This window comes from Syngnathus scovelli, chromosome 13 (genome assembly GCF_024217435.2).
Source record: "Syngnathus scovelli strain Florida chromosome 13, RoL_Ssco_1.2, whole genome shotgun sequence".
Taxonomy (NCBI): domain Eukaryota; kingdom Metazoa; phylum Chordata; class Actinopteri; order Syngnathiformes; family Syngnathidae; genus Syngnathus; species Syngnathus scovelli.
Window position 1 is genome coordinate 14890587 of NC_090859.1, and position 19279 is coordinate 14909865.

The 19279-nt window shown below is 52.5% G+C and overlaps 3 protein-coding genes across 5 annotated transcripts; 2 read left to right on the forward strand and 1 right to left on the reverse strand.

The window, feature by feature from the left end:
• Positions 1-124: 124 nt before the first annotated feature.
• myo1hb (myosin IHb) lies at positions 125-9288 on the reverse strand. Its single transcript, XM_049738200.2, has 32 exons — positions 9181-9288; positions 6088-6249; positions 5640-5755; positions 5382-5577; positions 5241-5321; positions 5005-5184; positions 4823-4921; positions 4592-4705; positions 4452-4523; positions 4253-4372; positions 4121-4188; positions 3728-3833; positions 3573-3653; positions 3419-3510; positions 3264-3358; positions 3143-3189; positions 2987-3067; positions 2809-2914; positions 2600-2717; positions 2388-2501; positions 2243-2319; positions 2107-2175; positions 1957-2041; positions 1729-1891; positions 1576-1659; positions 1411-1504; positions 1284-1330; positions 1073-1208; positions 936-1006; positions 768-865; positions 602-701; positions 125-514 (listed from the first exon to the last, which is right to left on the reverse strand). Exons 2-32 carry the CDS (start codon positions 6211-6213, stop codon positions 488-490), a joined length of 3063 nt encoding a protein of 1020 aa, XP_049594157.1. The 5' UTR covers positions 6214-6249; positions 9181-9288; the 3' UTR covers positions 125-487.
• On the forward strand, positions 9234-12691 carry LOC125979705 (synaptic vesicle 2-related protein). The gene is made up of 16 exons (XM_049738207.2): positions 9234-9454; positions 9533-9666; positions 9728-9813; positions 9873-9971; positions 10053-10124; positions 10264-10388; positions 10466-10529; positions 10615-10740; positions 10807-10935; positions 11011-11087; positions 11167-11243; positions 11307-11411; positions 11565-11676; positions 11742-11823; positions 11879-11968; positions 12071-12691. The coding sequence occupies exons 1-16, from the start codon at positions 9393-9395 to the stop codon at positions 12230-12232; spliced, it is 1602 nt and encodes a 533-aa protein (XP_049594164.1). The 5' UTR covers positions 9234-9392; the 3' UTR covers positions 12233-12691.
• An 87-nt stretch (positions 12692-12778) lies between these two features.
• On the forward strand, positions 12779-18389 carry ssh1b (slingshot protein phosphatase 1b). Of its 3 annotated transcripts, none has more exons than XM_049738203.2 (16): positions 12779-12926; positions 13079-13277; positions 13955-13992; positions 14145-14245; positions 14314-14378; positions 14448-14569; positions 14640-14708; positions 14788-14853; positions 14918-15112; positions 15220-15313; positions 15382-15510; positions 15580-15626; positions 15702-15848; positions 15920-16120; positions 16231-16828; positions 16900-18389. In XM_049738203.2, the coding sequence occupies exons 2-16, from the start codon at positions 13209-13211 to the stop codon at positions 17278-17280; spliced, it is 2322 nt and encodes a 773-aa protein (XP_049594160.1). In that variant the 5' UTR covers positions 12779-12926; positions 13079-13208; the 3' UTR covers positions 17281-18389. The 3 variants fall into 3 exon arrangements, with proteins under 3 accessions (XP_049594160.1, XP_049594161.1, XP_068508905.1); XM_049738204.2 differs by having other exon boundaries at positions 12795-12926; positions 13140-13277; XM_068652804.1 differs by lacking the exon at positions 12779-12926 and having other exon boundaries at positions 12941-13277.
• Positions 18390-19279: the final 890 nt, after the last annotated feature.

Below are 19279 nucleotides of genomic sequence, written 5' to 3' on the forward strand. Positions count from 1 at the left end.
TGTGGGCTTTTTATTGAGTGCAGCTGCACGTATCAATCTGAGGTCATCGCGATAAAGAAAGCACGGAATGGAACGAGGGAGGCCTCACGCGGCCGCTGGCTTTTTGATGAACGCTTAGGCCCATTATTGTGAGGCTTTGTTTTTTAGTAGGTGCCTGCTACTATTTGATGGAAAGGTTTGAGAACCCGCAGAACCAGGAGAGCGCCATTAGGGGGCACCACTCAACCTTCAATGATTTAATCTCAGAAGCATCTGCTTTTATTGTCATCAACAGTGACAACATTGACATGGTGGTTACCAAGTGCTGTAAATCATTTTTTTGTATCTTTTTTTTTTTTTTTTGCTCAATCCTCGAGTGAAATATTGGCAGTAACAGTTAATATGCTGTTGGATGAGATTCAGTGGAAAAAAGTAAAAAAAAGAAAAAAAGTTTGAGTGAGCGTGGCTGTTTGCAAAATCTGCCGGCAGGGGGCGACGTCGTCCCAAATCATCTGGATTTGGCGCTGGTGGATTCCTGAGGAGGACGTTGAATCATTAAGTGTGTTTATTTTTTCTCCTTGAACAAAAGGTTCATTTAGGATTTTTATTTCATTTTTTTTACCACAGTCAAATGTCCATTTTTGGCTCGGTAGACCGCCGACTCGTGACCGCTCCTGAAATCGACGAAGCCTTCTCTGCCATGCTGGATGTCAAATCGCACGCTGGATTTCAAATTGGACTCGATTAGTACGACAGTGAAAGCCCCGCCCCGCCCCTCCCCCACGTACCTGCCCTGGACCACCCGGATGAAGTCACGCTTGTCGACGATGGCGTTCAGCTTGGTGAGGGCTTCGAACAGGAAGTCGCACTGCAGAATGAGATCCCCCTAGCGCAAAAAAAAGACTCCGAGTCGAGAAAAGGCGGCAATTGGGAAACTCAAGAGGATCAACTTGTACCTTCTGCTTGACGTCATCGCAGGTGACGTGCAGAATCAGGACATTGTCGCTCAGGTTGCTCACGGAAACTCCTGAAGGCAGAACAAGATGTCGTCAAGAGCACTTCCTGGAGGAGCGGCCCTCGGCTACGGTCGGACCTTTCAGCGAGCCGTAACGGATCCTCTGCTTGATCTTGGCCCGGTCCAGCAGGTAGGCGGCGTCTCTGGTGAAGACCAGCTGGCGAGGACGAGGTCGAAAGCCGTTGCGGTCGTACTTCACCACCGGGACGCCGTACTGCCGGCGGCGAGTCAAAATCCGGTTGCGTAATAGCCGTCGCCAGCATTTCGACGGCGCCCACCCCACGTTTACCTTCACGTTCTCGTGCTCCATCATCTGCAACACTTTGACGTTCATGTCTGTCAAGCCCAGATGGACAAAATGGAAGCGTTAACGGTGGAGGTGGATGTCGTTTGACGGGTCGCCCGATTGGACTTGCCTATTCTGGTGTGGAGAAAAGGTGAGCGCACGCTCAGCGGGTAGTTCTCCTTCCTGCCCTTGAACATGGAGCTGGTCTGCGCTTTCAGCACCAGCTGCCGACGAGCCCAAAAGATCACGCTCGCCGTTTGGCGACGCGCAGATGCCAGAGCATGCAGGGACGTACCTGCGCCTTCCTCTCCTGGGAAATTCCTCGCACGTATTTGCGCACCATGTGGCGAATGAAGAGTTGCTTCAGGAACATCGATGCCTGCAGAGCGGGAGGAGGCGGGACTAAGCACCTCCGGATGGCCGTGAACAAATATGGCCGACGGCAGACCTCTTTCATGACGGGCGGGGGGGTGAGCCACGAGTCCGCGCGCAACAGCGTCTCGGGGAGGTTCTCCCTCAGCCGGGTCAGGTAGTTGTGCCTCACGTACGCCAGGTACTCCCGGTTGACGGCGCCGCCCGGTTGGTGGCGGGTCATGAAGCCTTTGATGAACCTGCCGCAGCACAATCGGCTCCCGTGGGTGGGCGGCGACGTTTATCGGGCGGGCGGCGGCCGTACCTCTTGATGATCCCGACGGCCCATTCCCTCTGTTGTCGCTCCTTTCTGGCCGCCAGGCCTCGCCAGCAGTTTTCGATCTTGGTGGCTGCATAAGCGCTTTGTCAGCGTCGAGTCGGGGTGGGGGGGGGGGGGAGCCGCGAGAATACCCACCGGCTTCTCTCTGCTTCTGGTAGTCGCCTTTGACTCGGTAGCCTCTGTACTTGGCCTGGATGGTCGTCGCTGCAACACACGGCCGGAAAATGTTACCAAAAAATGGTACTAAAATAAAAATGGTGGCCATTCTCACCCAGCTTGTGTTTGCAAACTTGAAAAGCGTCTTCGGTGGCAAACAGAGTCCTCGGGTGGCGGATGAAGATCTTGGTCCTGGAGGCAAGCGAGACGCCGCGTGATGTCGCTCGACTGGCTCTCAAAAGGCCACTGGGTTTCCCTACCGGCCCATTTTGTACTCGTCGGGTTTGTATCGCAGGTGCTGGACGAGGACTCGCACGCCTTGGGCCGCCGTGCCGCTCCAATTGGGCCAGGTGTCCGGGCAGAGGGGCTTGTACCTGGCGACGTCAGCAGATTTTCAATTGTTTGGAAATGTGACCTTCTTTGGACTTCCCACCTGTCATCCGTTTTGACTTGCTTGCCCTTGCCGGCTTACCTCTGGAGGAAGATCTCGTATTTGCGGCGGTAAGCGAAGCCCGCGCGCCGCACCCTCAGGTGCTCCATCAGACCCAAGTACTTGACCTGGTGTCTCACCAGAGCGTCATCGAAGCAACCTTGCAGGGAGGGAGGAAGGCAGCTCGGTCAACCCCACGGGTGCCGCCTGGCCGGCCGGCCGGCCGCCCGGCCAGCACCGTCGGGCCTCACCTGGCTCTTTGGCTTCATTGGGCTTGACGCATCGGACGTACCAAGGCTCTTTGCTCCTCAGGATCTCGGTCAGGCCCGCCAGGCTGCTCTTGAACTGAGTCGCCACCTGCGCCCAAAAAAACGGCCCGCTCGGGAGAAGGAAAACCAAAAATGGGAGAAGGTGTCACGGATCTCTCACGGTTTCGGGTCTCTTCTTTTGGTCCGGCTCGCTGAGGGGGAAGCAGTGTTGGATGATGGCGTTCTTGGATTGTTGCATGACCTTGTGTGGAGGGAGGGAGGAAGCTGGATCTGAACCAAAAGCAGCACCACGTCGGACTTCCCACCCAGAACTGACCTCTTTTCCGTTTCTGTACAGAAGGTCGTTGTTTTTGTCCAGAAATCCTGAAAATGGATCAGATGTTAATGATGGGCGAGGCCCCAGCGGACGCCGGACTCGGCACGCCGGCTTTCCCCACCTCCGACGCGATACGTGACCTCTCCGGCGTAGTGCAGGAGGCGGAAGTCTCCTCTGGCCAGAGTTTTTCTGGTTTTCTGGTCAGCCAGTTTGTGTCTGCGGAAAACGGCGAGCTTGTCGGCGTTTGCTCCGGAGTCTCAGAAAGAAGTTTCTTACGTGACAAAATGAGGATGGCCGCCAATTATGTCCTCCATCTTTTCCAACAGCGTGAGGTCGCTGGCCTCTCCGGGCCGTAAACATTCTTCATCCTGCGCAAAGAGGCTAGCGTGAGACGGGCCTCCATTTTGTTTTGCGTCGTCATCATCCTCACCAACAATGAGATGATTCCTCTGTGTTTCTCCTCCACCAGGTCACAGATGATCTGATTGTTGAAAAATGGCACCGGCTCCCACTGCGCGCTCAAAACGACAGATCCAACGTCACTCGGGTTGTCGACCGGCAGCGTTGCCGTCGGGCCGGACGCACCTCGATGCCTTCCGTCTCGTACTCGTCCTGCTCCGACTTGAGGGTGAGCTGGATGAAGAGCTGCTGCAGCTTCTCGTTGCAGTAGTTGATGCAAAACTGCTCAAAACTGACGTTGAGGGGAAAAGAAGACAAAAAAAATCAAATCGCGCTCTGTCTTTCCACTATCATTTACTGATATTTTCACATGCGAGCGTTTCAATGATGCGGTGTCTCAATCTGACCACTAGGGGCGCTCTGTAAAAGGAGCACAAATGAGACAAACAACACAGAGTGCAACAAAGTGGTGTCGGTGTGACAGTATCGGAGCATTTTTCTCAAGCCGGGGCTTGAGCGTGCCTTTTTTCCTAAATTCTTTTGTTTTTAAATGTAAAAAGTGACGTAAAATGATCTCACCTGTTGAGAGTGAAAACCTCAAATCCATAAATGTCCAGAAGCCCAATCACAGTCTTCCTGGAGGAATCCTATCAACATTTTTGTGTTGATGATGTCATCGATGCTTCATGCTCAACGCTGTTTGTTGCTCACCGTGTTAGCTAACGACTCGTTGATCTTGTTGACCAGCCAGTTGAAGGTGCGTCCGTAGACGGCTTTGGCCAGGGCGTCCCTGGCATACACGGCGTGCTCCACCGACAGGGGACTGAACACCTTCGCCCCCGCAAGAGAAATTTCATCACTTAGCGAGATGAAGTGCGTTAGCAGGCTAGTTGCGTTAGCTTGTTGTCACCTCGTCTGTTTTGGTTTCAATCTTGCGGTGGGTCAAACCCTGTTGGAGCACCTGAGCGGGAATCCCGAGTAACTGGAGGACAAAGACGCAGTTTTACCGTGAGTCCGCCATCAGCGAGGACGTTTTGCTCTGCGCGGGACCTTGGACAGCCAGTGCAGTTGGCGGCCATTGCGGAGGCCGGCGTAGCCGCGAGCGTCCGCCTCAAACGTGATGTTACCCAAGTGGAGCACGCTGCCGATGATTCCAAACAGGTGCTGGTTCAGGTCCACACAACATGCCATCAAAATTTAGTTTGTCACTTTATATTATTTATATCCTGTTGCTAGGCAGAATTTGTGGCAACTAATACGCCCCAAAAATTGGATTCCTACCTCGGTCTCCCTCTGGCTGAAGTCAATGACGGCGAGAGCTTTGCGCACCGTCTTCCAGTCGCTTTTGTCGTTGATGGAGCGAACTTTGGCACAACCGCCCTGAAGGAGATGCGCGCTCTGTGAGTCGCCAAAATGGCCGACAGGCGGCACGGCACGCCACGCCACGCTCGGTCGGGCCTGACCTGAACCAGGTAGTTGTAATGCTGGCAGTTGTTCTCCAGGCCCAGCCAGCGCAGCAGCTCCTCGTCACCGCTTTCCAGCATTTGGTAGAAGATGTGAAAGTTTCGCTCGCCGCGGTTTTGATGGACCACACGGGACTTCTCCAGCAGGTAGCTGAGAATATGGCCGCCGGCTGCCCCGCCCTGAAAGAATTTCGCTAGAAACGGGGCTTGGCTATTTGGAGGTGCCTGGAGTCTACCTGGTTATCAAACTGGATGTCCATGTACTTCCCAAAGCGGCTGGAGTTGTCGTTCTTCAGGGTCTTGGCGTTCCCGAAAGCCTGGAGGACGGCAAAGGTCGAGAGCGGGAAAGGGGAAAGGCGCCGAGCTCGCTCACTGACCTCCAGAACCGGGTTGGACAACAGCAACCGGTCTCTGACGTTGAGGATTTTGCTGCTGGGACAGCTGACAGCGTAGAAATGGAGAATTTTCTTGGAGGCCTCCGTCTTGCCGCTGCCGCTCTCGCCCGAAATCAGGATGAAGTGGTTGTTGGACTCCGACATCATGGTGCGGAACACGTTGTCGGCCAGCGCGTAGCTGAGCGGCACACGGAACCGTGTCGCTGGCGAACGCGATGACGTTCGCAAACGACAACTTACATGTGAGGCGGGAGCTCAAAGAAGTTGACGCCCATGTAGGTGTCCATTTGCTTCTTGCTGTAGATGTCCAACTCCTTGTACGGGTTGAGCGAGACCAGCAGCGTGCCGATGTAGGTCTGCAGAGACGCAAGGTCACGGGGGTCACCTGGTGCCGCGAGCTCGTACGTCTGCCTTCGCTAGAGGCCAGTCGCGTGGAGAAGGTGCCCTCTGTGTGATTAACGTTGTCCCCATCGGGAACAATCGCTTTGCTAAATCGTGGCGGTGACCTTCCGGGACCTTGCCGTTTCAGCAAGGCCGCTTGCCTAATTTAGCGGCCAGGGCAATGTATGAACTGTCATAAGAGTCCAGTCCAAATATGAGATTTGCAGGAATAAGTGGCCAAGCGGAAACTCAACGTTAGCATACGGGTTAGCATAGGGGTGAGCGTGAGCTCGCTTCAGCCACTCACATAAATGAGATTCTCCTGGAAGCGTTTCCTCAGGTTGTCCAGGAAGGCGCTCTCGCTGGTGTAGGCATCCAAGAGAACAAAATCCTGGATCCCCACGCGGTCCCGGGCTGTGAGGGAGGCTTCCATGTTCCTCAGGATGCGGTTGCAGCGCTCCTCCAGGCTCTGCCGCAAACAAGAAATAACAATGTTTTCGAGCTAGCACCCTCACAACAACAACAAAAAGGAAAAGCTGTTGCTAGTCCATCTGTTGTTATATCACCATTCACCACTAGGGGGGCAGACGTGAGCTAACACCGCCAGGTCGAATGTTGACCCCCCCAGATGAACATTTGAAGTTGATTTGGACAAACAGAGTGATTGGGCGTACATGCGCCTTGAGCTGGATCTCATATCACAGATATGCATGACCTCGCTGCTCCTTATCGGACTGTCTGTCCCTATTTTTGTGACTTCCCGGACAGGACCTTGCTGGCGTCCTCTCTGCTGGTGATGAATCGATATTCGGACAAAGCTATCTAATCTTCTCCGCTTATGCTGAGGTGAGACGCAAAATGTTTTTACCCGCTGTTTTTGCAAATGTCTCTTTCAAGGAGCTTCAGATTTTTATGGTAATTATTAAAGAATAGACAAAAAAAATTAAAAATAGACAATGGCAAAAACGGACATTATGTTCTTGTATGAATGAGGAGGTTGCAAACACAAGCGGCAATTTTTGTCGTACGCGCCACAATGATGCATTCATGACTTGAGGGCAAACATAGTTCAAGAAAACTCCCACAAGAAAAACTGCTCCTATTAAAAACAGCTATGCCATGCGAGACAAAATTCACGGTGGGGAAATAAACCAACGCAGAAAACTAAAAAGTCAACCATTCTCAAGTTTAAAGAAAGCCACCTACTGTACGCTGAAGGTTTCGTCTGCGTCTCTCTAACGACTAACTTCAGAGAGGAAACAACCACAGATTACACTTTCCACTTCCTCCAATGGGGAAGCATCAATGTGCTTCACAAACATGACTGGAAAACATCCTCCAGGTGAATATTGAGAGCGCTACGCTAACCTGATTTTTCTCTAAGAATGAACAGCTGCGCCGTGTCCAAGGAAACGTGACTCGATGCTACGCTAGCTCACGCTCCAGGGGGTCCCCCGCTTCGGAGGTTTCTCTAAAAAATGTCTGCCTGCCTCAGGTCCGTACGCGAGATGATGAAAAAGTTTGCGTTACCTCTGTCACCTCCACGTGAGTCATGGTCCAATCGCTCTCGTTGCTTGAATCCGCTCAGACCTAAAGCTCTTCTACTTCAGTCAGAAAAACTAAGTCGGCAATGACAAGTTTAGGGGTCCCGAGGTAGACCCATGGTGGAACCCCAGCCGGTCATCAAGTGAGTCTTCCCTCCATCCGCCGTCAAGAGTGAGCTGGAGGAGGACGCAAGCGCGCACTTGCGACCTAATGAGGCGGTCGCGACTCGCATCGGCGGCCGCGATACTTAAACATTGATGGAGCCTCAGGCGGGATCTGTGTGTGTTTATGTGTAATACAAGGATGGAGAAAGGCGATCTTCCCAGGGTCCCCGTCCGTCCTTAGCGCTCTCTCCGTAAAATTAAAACACAGGTATTTGATTACTGATCTTTGATTAGACGGATGGATTTCAAGCGAATGATGCGCTGCACTTGAGAGCCGCCATGTCAGCAACACAAAGAACAACTAACTGCATTATACAGTAGGCCAAGTGGCCTTCATTGGAGATGATTGGTCCAAACCTAAGAACAGCCAGTGAAACATAGGTCTTATAAAATCCTTCTTTTTTGTAATCCATCTCCCATTTTCAACAAGGACAATTTGCTTGCCCGTGATATACTTTCACGGCAGCGGCCATTTTGTTTCATTTTTAGCAACAACAACAATGTCTTTGGCCTCTGCTTAATATTTAACACCCGGGTTTCCTGTATGGGCATCAATGGAGACTTCTAAGGTTACCGGCCGCCGACATGGCGGCAGCAACATGCTGTTATCGCATGACATCAATCGACCAGGCGGGAATGGCGTCTCTGCACGCACTTTGTCTCTTCTACTGTAATTACAATTACGCCAGAAAGTGGCAAAAGATTGATATAAATATCAAAGTACACACCAGGCTACTCGTTCAAAACCGAGCAGAGCATCTTCGGCAACAAGTGTCAATCAAAATTGTCTCACCTTTGTGTCCATGCTGGAGCGATGATGCTCCACTTTGCCGCCTTCTACTCTGTTGGTGAGTCTAAACAAGCTGAAGGCGGGGGGCGCCTTATGTATATATATATACAGCGCTGAACTGTATTTATGAGCGTGCCGACACCTTTTTTTTTTTTTTTTTTTTTTTCAAACATTACGCCCGAAACATTGCCGTAAATACTCTGCTCCAGATTTGCAACTCAGCTGGTTCGGCTTTTATTGCTGATGGTGCTGACGCCGTTGCGTCGTGGCTACTTTAAGAATGTTTATGTGGCATGCGCTCACTTTATCAAGCAGCCAAATGTATGTCATGTTCCGGATGTACCTGAAATGCACGACAAGGTGACCTTACTCGTTTGACCTTCTGTAAACTTTTGGAATGCAAATGTTTCGGCACAGAGCTGAACGTAAAAATTCACCACACTTTTCTTCCATTTTCATTTCGTCCACATAAATGCAATTCCACTTTTACAAACCCACATCACGGCGCAATGGCGAGTATTGCAATTGTACAAAGGGACGTTTCCCAACTCTTGACAGAGCTACGAATGAACCGTGATTTAGTTCCAAGTGATTTGAAAGTTTAGCAGGACTAACTTTTAAGAATTTAAAGAATTTTTCATTTGTTTAAGGTGACGTCATGTTTATAGACGTCGTCAACGCGATTCAACCAGGAAGTATTTCTCGCTATGTGATTGGCCAAAGTCACTGTCAATCATCTCATTGCCGTGAAAAGGGTCACGCCCACTCTACTCAATTCATTTCGTTAACTTACTGTGCTCAATCCTCTGAATATGACAGTTGCGACATCATGAATTAGTGCCGCGAGACTAAACAAAATGTGTGATTAAATAAATACGATTTTCTTTCTTCCGTACATTACCTGCTTGCGTTTTGCTTCCGGGTACGTGTGACCCCGCCCTTTTTTACAGGTACTCTTGTTGTTATCCTTTCACGATCCACCGGGACCGGTCGTCGAAGCGGGTCACAAACTCGAGCAGCAGGTCCTACCGCTAATGCTCGTTGCGTGTCGTCTCGTCCCTTCCGTCCGTCCGTCCGTCCGTCCCGTGGACACCGTGAAGGCCCGCCGACGAGATGGACAAGTGGAATTCCGCCATCTCCGTCACGTACAAGCGCTGGCGAAATCCCGATCAGAGGTTAGAAACGACTCGATTCCGCTCGAGCTCTCGTCCAAGCACACAAAAATAATAATAATAATAAGTCTTTTTGTTCAGTATGGAGGGAAAGCATGTGGATGGCATTGCCGAATGCTCGGGTTCCATCAAGGATGAGGGCTGTGTGACCATTGGAGGTTTGACCCTCGGGCGCAGAAAGTCAGCGTGCGCATCCGTGCTTAATACCAAACAAGGTTTGTGCAAAATGAGCTCAGACTAAATGTGCCCAATATGATCCATTTTTCTTTCTTGCAGAAACCTTCACTCTGGATGAGGCGCTGGACGCTCTGGGCTTTGGGATGTTCCAGTGGAAATTGTTATTTCTCACCGGCTTCTCCTGGGTAAGAAGCAAAAATGCCTTTTGGTCCCCATTTGGGTTTTGGCAAACAGGCAATTTCAGGTGGCCGACGCCATGGAGATGATGATCCTCAGCATCCTGGGCCCGCAGCTGCACTGCGACTGGAGCTTGGAAGGCTACAAAGTGGCGCTCATAACCGCGGTACCGGCGTCATTTATTTTTTTGATTAACGGCTCAAAAAAGTACTGCGCCGGTGAGCCTTATTTGTCCCCCTTCCCCCAGGTGGTGTTTGCCGGAATGGGCATCAGCTCATCCTTGTGGGGCAACTTGTCGGACAAGCACGGCAGGAAAAAGGTGAGCTGAGCTGGGCTGGGCTGGGCTGGGCTGGGCTGGGCTGGGCTGGGCTGGGCTGGGCTGAGCGTTTTGCGCCACTGAGCGGCCGGCGTCTTTGGTTTTGCACCACTGAGCGGCCGGCGTCTTTGTGTGACGGCAGGGGCTGACCATGTGCATGGCTTGGACTTTTTACTACAGCGTCTTGAGCGCCCTGGCGCCAAATTTCTATTGGCTCTTGCTGCTGCGAGGCTTGGTGGGCGTAGGCATCGGAGGAGCCCATCAATCGTGAGATGAGAGTCTTTTTTCTTTTCTCCCCCAATTTGCGCTAAAAGGAACATTTGAGCTTGTGTGACCTTCTGCAGGCTGACGCTGTACTCGGAATTCATCCCGTCCAAGACGAGGGGCTTCTCGGTGGTCCTGATGGCGGTTGGCGCACGCGCATCACCAAACGTTTGGAAGGATCCGTCTTAAGGATCCTTCTGAGGGAGGGAACCGGTCTTCTCCATTTCAGGCCTTCTGGACGGTGGGCGTGGTGCTGGAGGTGCTGCTGGCCGTGTGGGTCATGCCGGGCTTGGGCTGGCGCTGGCTGGTGGGCCTGTCGGCCGTGCCCATGGGCATCTTTCTCTGCTTCTGCTTGGTGAGGACAGCTCATTTGACGTGCCTTTTATTTCCGTCACTTTTTTGGGGACGTGTTCATGTGTAGTGGCTGCCCGAGAGTCCTCGCTTCGACCTGCTGAATGGAAACGTAACCAAAGTGATGGCCACGCTGGAACGCATCGCCAAGGACAACGGCAAGGCCTTACCTCCGGGCAGGATGGTCTGCAACCTGGCGGTGGGTGCGGCCGACCAGCCGGCTGCGGGGGATGTCATTTGATGCTTCTCATCCGCTTGTCTTTTTCGAACGCAGCCAAACAGCCGCGGGCGTCTTTCGGAGCTTTTCACACGGCGCTACTGCAGAACCATGCTGCTCCTCTTGTTCATCTGGTTGGCTTGACAAACACTTCCCCGCTCGCATGGTTGGGGCGATTGCGTAACACGAAGCTTTTCTTTGTGCCGCCTCAAGGTTCTCCTTCGCCTTCGCTTATTACGGAATCATCCTGCTGACGACGGAGATGTTCCAATCTGGAGATTCGTGCGGGGGTAAGTGGAGGCCCGCTTTGCCTTTCGCCACCGGTGCAAAACCTCCATGTGAATGCGTGACAGTCACCCAGGGGGCCAAAAATGAAGCTGGCTGTCGTCTGGGATGCAAATTGCTCACATCGGAGGACTACAAAGACCTGCTGTGGACCACCTTGGCTGAATTTCCAGGTGAGCTCGACTGTGTTGGATACCAAGGCTTTTTTTTTTTTTCTTTTTTTTTAATCATTTGCTTGAGGATGTCGCAGTTGATGTTATTTATTCATTCATTCATTTATTGTGTGGTTTTGTATTTATTTATGTATGTTTCCTTTCTCCTGTCAGGCCTGGTTGTGGTTCTGGGCACAGTGGACTGTCTGGGCAGGAAAAAAAGCATGGCCCTGCCCCTCTTCATCTTCACCTTGAGCCTTCTGCCCTTGTACGCGTGTATCGGCAGGTAAGGGCCAAGTGTGCGTTCGCCAAGCGTCTTTCTCCCTTTAACGTCTGCCTTTGGTCTTCCAGGGTAGCGCTCACCGTTTTCATTTTCATCGGGAGAGCCTTCGTCTCGGGCGGATACCAAGTGGCTTATGTGTACACGCCAGAGGTAAAAGCATTTTGCCGCTCCGTGGAAAGGCCAGGGTTCAAACTGTTTTCGTCAGGTCTTCCCCACCGAGACCAGAGCGTTGGCCCTTGGCACCTGTAGCGCCATGGCCAGGGTGGGCGCCCTCATTACACCCTTTGTGGCACAGGTGAGTGAGCCAACGGGGGAATCCTAAAAATTCCAATATATCCATCCGTACTTGCATACGCAAACGTGCCCACCGCTGACATCGGCGCTGTTTTGACCGAAGGTGCTGCTCCGACATTCCGTGCCCTTGACGCTGGCCGTGTATTGCTTGTGCTCTTTCCTGGCCGGCGTCCTGGCCCTGCTGCTGCCCATCGAGACGTCGGGAAGGGCTCTCCAGGAGTCAGAGCGCACCCCAACGCTAAGCGCTGCTAAAAGGCTTAGCTAAAAGCCGCGCAACGACAGCCAAAGTCGGCAAAGGGGAGGAGCCAAGACGCGTGGAAGTGGTTTTGCACAGTTACATTCATTCCCTCAGACTGTTTACACCCATGTTTATTTCTCAAATGTCAGTTGAACCACATTGACACCATTTTGTTGCACTCCAAAAGTTTGCTCTTGACCTCCAGACTTCCTCGATGTTTCCAAGCGTGAAAATGTGTGCGTAAATGAAGCACCAGCTCAAAAAGGTCCGTAACTGCTTGTAGATGACACAAGATGGCGACAAAGCACATTTTTTTCCAAAAGTGACTACCCGCCCAAATAAAGCTCCTCTCCTCGTTTCAACAAGATGCCACCAGGTGGCGCCAAAGCAAGGTTTCCTTTAGCTTTGGCCAGAGCGCGTGGGTGGCAAGATACTATTTAAAGTGCCTTTGAATAACGTTAAATAAAGTTTAGAAGTGTTCTTGAATCGCTCTTATTTTTTGTACCATATGACACCTGGTTTGATGTGGCTCTGTTCAGTTGAATTACATGACTTGTCCGATGCCACAGCAATCCTGAAAAAGTGTCATCATCGTTTATTATTATTATTATCATTATTATGATTCATTTTCGTAGGGCGGTTGTGGTCTGAGTCTGTCCAGTCACCTTGACAACATTGGCCCAATGACAGCGCACACGCGAACCAGGCCAGCCAATCAGAGGTGGCATCCACAAAGCTGCATGTCGCGCGCACACGCGCTCGAGCGAGCGCGCGCACGCACATACGTTCTGTTTGTCTCTCGCCATCCATGCGCACGCGAGTGACACGAGCGGCGTCACTATCATGCCCGTGCTCCTCGTCCTGCTTATGCAGGAAGCGCCGGTGGAGGAGCCGCGTCGCCCGGCCTGACTCGGCATTTTCTCCCCGGTGACAGCGGAGGCCAACTCAGCGCATCTTCCCGCATCTTCCCCCTCCTCCTCCGCCTCCACGTTCACGTCCAGCTATGGCCCTGGTGACTCTGCAGCGCTGCCCCAGCCCGAGTGCAGCATCCTCGAGCAGCAGCGCGGGGGAGGTACGTGGACGCGCTCCAATAAGAAATCAAATGTGGAGTTAAAAAATTGCGGCGAGGGTGCGGTGGGGTGCGGTGGGTGGGGAAGGGAGGGGAGGGGAGGGGAGGGGAGGGACGAGCATCGTCGCTTTGGCTTTAGCCAACGCAACAACAAAGTGTTCATTCGGTCACTTTATTCGCTACGCCTGCCTGCCTGCCTGCCTGCCTGCCTGCCTTCCTGGCCACCTGGCTGCATAATGGCGACGAGGCTATGTTTTGATTGGCTGAGAGTAGTTCCTAATATTTGGGCTCACGCCAAGGGCCAGAATATTAGAAACGCGCCTCCACAAATTGCCCCTACATTTGATTGCGAGTGATTGAATGTTTTGTTTGTTAAGGCCTTCGAGCAGCAGGGGGCAGCATAGCCCCACAAACACAAGTGGTGACTTGTTCTGAGCGTGACACGGGTTTTTGTTGTTTGTTTGAGTGGTTGTTTTTTCCCCAATATTTTCTCCTCCGGGGAATATGTTTTTTTGTGGAAAACACATTTCATCTGCTTTTGAAGAATTTTGAGGGGGTTATTAAGGGAAAAAAGAGAAGAAAATATTTTCTCCACCTATTCATTTATTCAAGACAAAGAGGATTTGATGTATTTATTTTTCCTTGTTTTTTTTAATTTTGTTGTTTTTTTGCTCGTACAGGATTTTGGGAGCGACGAGGATCGCAAAAATAACCAATGGTGAGTCTGTCCTCTTTTTGACATTTTGATGCTGCCAGTAACAAACACAGATTATATTGATCCCCAAAAAATTGTTTAAAATGGTCTTTCTTCTGATTGCCTATCGTTGTAAAATGCTCATATGTTGTTGTTGTTGTTGTTGTTGTTGTTAGCCTCAAGGAGAGCTTCTTTGTGGTGAAGGGAGCCGCCCTCTTCCTCCAGCAGGGCGGCAGCACAGAGGCAGCCGACACACCTACCCACCACACACACGCAGGTACGTTCAAAAGTCATCCCGCAGAAAGTGTCCACGTTGGCAACGTGCACGTTTGTGTTTGTTTCCAGGCGACTTGCCTGAACACTTGCAGGTCATGTTGACCGTACTCCGCTCGGAAGACCGCATTAAGATGGTACATTTGATTCGGTGGTCGCGATCCGTAGTTGGGTGAATTTGGAAATGACGTCCTTGTGTTTGTCAGGCGGTGCGACTGGAGAGCGGCTGGTCGGAGCGCGTGCGCTACATGCTGCTGGTGTACACCGTCGGCCATCAGGACACGGAGGAGGACGTCGTCCTCGGGGTGGACTTGGTCCCGCAAGACAGGTTGAGCGTCTCTGCCGTGTCATTGGCCCGTTATGTTGCGTTTTAAATCGATGTCGTCTGGGCTCTCCAGAAAAAGCTGCTCCATCGGGATGGTGCTGCCACTGTGGAGCGATACCAACATCCGCTTGGATGGAGACGGGTAAGACAAGCTTTATCGTTGCGGCCAGTCAAAGAAAAAAAAACCGCTTCTTGTTGTTGACCTTTTTTCCCTCTCGCAGAGGCTTCAGCGTAAAGACGACGGGGCGCTCGCATGCCTTCAAGCCTGTGTCGGTGCAGGCCATGTGGTGAGTCGTAAAAGTGGCAACAACATTTTCCCCTTTTGCTTACGGTGGCCCACGCGTTGCTCAGGTGCGCCCTTCGGGCGGTGCACAAGGCGTGCGAGGTGTCTCACCGCTTGGGCTACCTGCCCGGCGGCCCGTCCCTGGCCTGGACGGCCTTCTACGAGAGCCGCATGTCGTCCGAGGAGAGCCGCGTCAACGAGTGGAACGCCATGATGGACCTGGAGAGCACCCGCCCAGACTCCCCTGCCGTCTTTGGGGACCGGTGAGTCCAAAGTCTCGCGTGACTTGACTCAAGTCGAACCTGGGATGTAGCTCGGCTAGCTTAACGGCGCGGGTCGGCCGGCTACTGACGTTGCGCCGTCTCCGCAGGCCGACCGAAAGGGAGCGAACGGAAAGCGTGATTAAAGCCAAGCTCCGTGGCATCATGACCTTCCGAGACTTGCAGAACGTCACCTCCAAGGAGGTGAGCGCCCCGAGCCCGTGGCGCTACGTACAAGTCATGTTGCAAATTTGTTTTGTTTGTGGTGCCAGATCCGCAACGAGCTGGAGCGAGACACCAGCTGCAACCTGAAAGAGTTCAAGGAGTTCATCGACAACGAGATGCTGCTCATCTTGGGCCAGATGGACAAGGCCACGGCCATCTTTGACCACGTCTACTTGGTCAGAACGGCAATAACGCAACACACGCTCACGTTGGCTGTCATTGCGACGCTATTTCTTGTTGCGCAGGGCTCGGAATGGAACGCTTCCAACCTGGAGGAACTTCGTGATTGCGGGTGAGAGGATGATGGAGTCTCTTGGATCTTGACCTCCCCAAAATGCTGCTATTTTTCCTTTATTTTATTCTTCAGCGTGGGCTACATTCTGAACGTGACCCGAGAGATTGACAACTTCTTCCCGAGCGTCTTTTCCTACCACAACGTGTGCGTGTATGACGAGGACGCCAGCGACCTGCTGACCCACTGGAACGAGACCTACAACTTCATTGTCAAAGCCAGGTGAGCGTGTCGAGAATGGGACTTGGACTTCCAGTTAAGTCCAAGCTGATCCTTTCGGTCCCTCCCTTCAGGAAGAACAGCTCCAAGTGCCTGGTGCACTGCAAGATGGGCGTGAGCCGCTCGGCCTCCACGGTCATGGCGTACGCCATGAAGGAGTACGGATGGCCGCTGGAGAAAGCTTACAACTTTGTCAAGCAGAAGCGCGGCATCGCTCAGCCCAACGCCGGATTCATGAGGCAGCTGGCGGACTACCAGAGCATCCTGGACGCCAGGTACACAGACGGCATCATGAGCGCTCGCCGACTGCTAACGCATCATGCCAAACGCCATCGGCGGCTAACGCAAATTAGCATTGATTCTTTTTTGCTTTTGTTTTCCAAAGCAAACAGCACCACAACAAGCTGTGGCGACCCGGCACGGACGAGGAAGCCTCGGACGACTTGGCAGCCTCCAGCAGCGGCTTCGAGCGGCACGGCGGCGGTGACGAGGAGGAGGCCTGGGGGCTCTGCGGGGCGTCCCCCTGCCGAGGTCTGGAGATGGAGCCCCTGGACTCGCTCAACTACAACTACTACTTTCGCCGCCTGTCCGACTCGGCGCTGGACAGCGAGCCCTCCACCCCCGTGCGTGGGCCCCCCCTGCTGGGCATGGAGAGGGTCTTCATCGAGATCGAGGACGTGGAGCGAGACGCCCTCCTGGAGGACGAGGGCTTCCCCGTGGCCCACCTGGCCTTGCCGGGCGGAGGGGGCGGGACGGGGGCGCAGACGTGCGGACGCCTGGACCCCCTGGAGGACATGAGACTGAGGCTGGAGTTCAGCACGCTGGAGGAGGAAGACGAGGAGGAGGCCAAGAAGGAGGAGGCCGAGATGGCCGCCTTGGAGGGCAAGAAGCACGCCGAGGAAAGCCGGCTGGGTCTGGCCAACTTGAACACCAACAACAGCAACCGGCTGGCCGCCAAGCGGAGCTGCCCGGCCGCCTTTGACGTGAGTTCCTGTGGGCCGTGTCCAAATGACATGGCTGTGTCCAAACGCTGCCATTTTTCTTCTCCCCGCAGGACAGCGCCAGCACGGGCAACCCCTTAAAAGTCAAACCCTCCTACCAGTCCTGCAAAGACTGCTGCCTGCGTCTACCACAAGGGCGGCGCTGCGAGCGGCCGGCGGGGGCGCGCTCCCACCGCCTCAACCCCTCCCGACACTGCGCCCTCCCCACCATCTGCGTGGATCCACCCGGGACCGTTTTCATTTCGCACTCCCTCCCGGATCCCATCTCGGCCCAGTACTGCCATCCCGCCGAGGTCCCGCTTTTGCGCCAGAAGCCGCTCTCGCCCATGAGTTGCGAAGACCCCGCCGCCGCCGCCGCCGCCGCTACGCACGACGTCACGGACCAAGCGGAGGCTGGAGGACAGAGCGCTTCGGAAATTGCCCAACTGGAGTGAATCGGGGAGCGGACGCCGGGATGGCTGATGTGGTTTGACGCGGCGCCGGCCTCGGGGCAGCGGAGCTCCAGCTCAAACTGGGCTTGGAATCCGAGTGAGCTGGTTGGCTGCTTGGACTTTGTGGAAGCTGAAACACAAACAGGACCATCAGGTCTTTCCCTGGAGGGCTACCGTAGCGTAGCGTAGCGTAGCGTAGCGTAGCGTCGTGTGACTTTGACAAAGCCGCGGTGGGATTGTTGCAATTTGAAGGCAAACATCTGAAAGCGGTTCTTCTCCCTCACCATAACACAAAGAACGCCACTACTCAGATGATACGTATCTCACGTGCGCCGCATCGCAAGAGTTTATTTTGAAAGGGTTTAAGGCCCCCGACTCAAACAGCAAGGCAGCCATGTTGCTTTGAAGGAGACAGACATTTTGCGCAGACGTACATTTCCAGGATGGATGGATGGATGGATGGGGGAAGCCAACAAGTGCAAAGCATCCTCGTCACAGCTTTGTTTTTGTAAAAGTGCAACTGCTCCAAAGATATTCTTGACCGTCTTTGCTTGGCTGACGCCTTGTTGTTGTTGTTGTTGTTGTTGTTTTTGCCGTGCTCCTTATTGCACCACCACGAGGGAGATTGTTTTTTTGTGTGTAAATTAGATGAGGCTTACTTTTTTGAAGACAAACAACAACGCTTCTCCTTGTTCCTTGGCCGATGCTAAGTGGCTCCCAGAAACTGCTCCACGAGTTCCATTTGACTAATTTGCTTTTGCGTTTAACCCCTCGTGGCATCTGAAGTGGATCGTTCTGCACAACGCAACCGAGAGAGGTGCCTGCTTTTGCGCCAGACAACACAGACGGTCAATTTGACGCGATTTTTAACCCAAAGGAAGGACGTAAAACACAATTGTATTTTGATTTGATTTGATTTGATTATTTATTTGATCATGTCAGGAAGGATTTGGTTGTTTCACCGCTGGTGTTTTCCAATCTTCACGACTGTACATTGCTGGCTGACTTTTTTTGTTGATGCTCTTGAGTTGACCATGAAAAAGGTGTGTGAGCAACAAACAAACAAACAAACAAACAAAGCAAAGCAAAGCAAAAAAACGGCGCCATCTCTTCTTGTGCCTCCCCCTTGGGACTCTAATTGGGTTATTGAGTTCTTGCAGGAAAACAGTCAGGGAAAAGCGTCCTGCTGTTTTTGTCCTTCTTGCTTGGTAAGTATTCCTTCCAACATTTCACATTTTTGTCTTTTTACATGCAGTGCTTGTGTCGCTCCCGCTGAATTTCATTGTTAATTAATTTCAACATGTTTTCGAGTAGAAAGCTGGGAGGAAAAAAAAAAAAAACAATTCAAATGAACTGTAGTCTTGTGACACATGCTAACATGATGCTAAATGATGGCTAGCCGCCGGCTATTTAAAAATCCAAGCCGTTGTTTTGCCTTTTCTGCCGAGCCTAAAAATAACCATGACGCTCCTCTACGTGCCACTTGGGTCAGCTGAGCTTTGTCCTCGCCGTTGTGCAATAATCCTTTCGCCATCCGCCAGACAAGCGCCTCAGAGCGGCGGCACCTGTGATTCGGCCCGCCAATTCTGGCTGACCTTTGCGCGGGACGGCGTAACCAAAACAATCATCGCAACAAACAAAGCAGGACGGGTAGCACGTGGACTCACGCAGTAAAATGCTGCTGATATTTCAGGTTTCTTAACTCACTCACTGCCAACCCAGTCAATCTCTTTGACATCTATAACCATCAATGGCACTGAATGAGTTCAAAGGTGACGAGCAATCAGTCAATACGACGTTAGCCGATTGACGCCATCTCTTTGACAAAACGAAAGAATCGAAAGCGCTCCGGAAGGCTCTGATCACTTTTCCAATAAACGGGACTCCCCCGAAATTTCAACATGACCTTGTCAAGCGGCTTTTATCTCACGTATCCGCTTGCCTTTATTGGCCTCCTGACTCAAGCGGCCACATGCGGCTCGCCTAATTTTAGCCGCCAATG

What these genes read in the sequence shown, in the direction of transcription:
- myo1hb (XM_049738200.2), bottom strand. Translation starts at nt 6,213, where the DNA reads ATGGAAGCCTCCCTCACAGCCCGGGACCGCGTGGGGATCCAGGATTTT. An exon ending in TGTCCAACCCGGTTCTGGAG is followed by an intron (nt 5,322 to 5,381) that starts GTCAGTGAGCGA and finishes GCCGTCCTCCAG; the next exon opens with GCTTTCGGGAACGCCAAGAC. An exon ending in TACGAGATCTTCCTCCAGAG is followed by an intron (nt 2,502 to 2,599) that starts GTAAGCCGGCAA and finishes TGACGTCGCCAG; the next exon opens with GTACAAGCCCCTCTGCCCGG.
- LOC125979705 (XM_049738207.2), top strand. Translation starts at nt 9,393, where the DNA reads ATGGACAAGTGGAATTCCGCCATCTCCGTCACGTACAAGCGCTGGCGA. An exon ending in TGGCGAAATCCCGATCAGAG is followed by an intron (nt 9,455 to 9,532) that starts GTTAGAAACGAC and finishes CTTTTTGTTCAG; the next exon opens with TATGGAGGGAAAGCATGTGG. An exon ending in TTCTCACCGGCTTCTCCTGG is followed by an intron (nt 9,814 to 9,872) that starts GTAAGAAGCAAA and finishes AGGCAATTTCAG; the next exon opens with GTGGCCGACGCCATGGAGAT.
- ssh1b (XM_049738203.2), top strand. Translation starts at nt 13,209, where the DNA reads ATGGCCCTGGTGACTCTGCAGCGCTGCCCCAGCCCGAGTGCAGCATCC. An exon ending in GTGTCGGTGCAGGCCATGTG is followed by an intron (nt 14,854 to 14,917) that starts GTGAGTCGTAAA and finishes CGCGTTGCTCAG; the next exon opens with GTGCGCCCTTCGGGCGGTGC. An exon ending in CAGAGCATCCTGGACGCCAG is followed by an intron (nt 16,121 to 16,230) that starts GTACACAGACGG and finishes TGTTTTCCAAAG; the next exon opens with CAAACAGCACCACAACAAGC.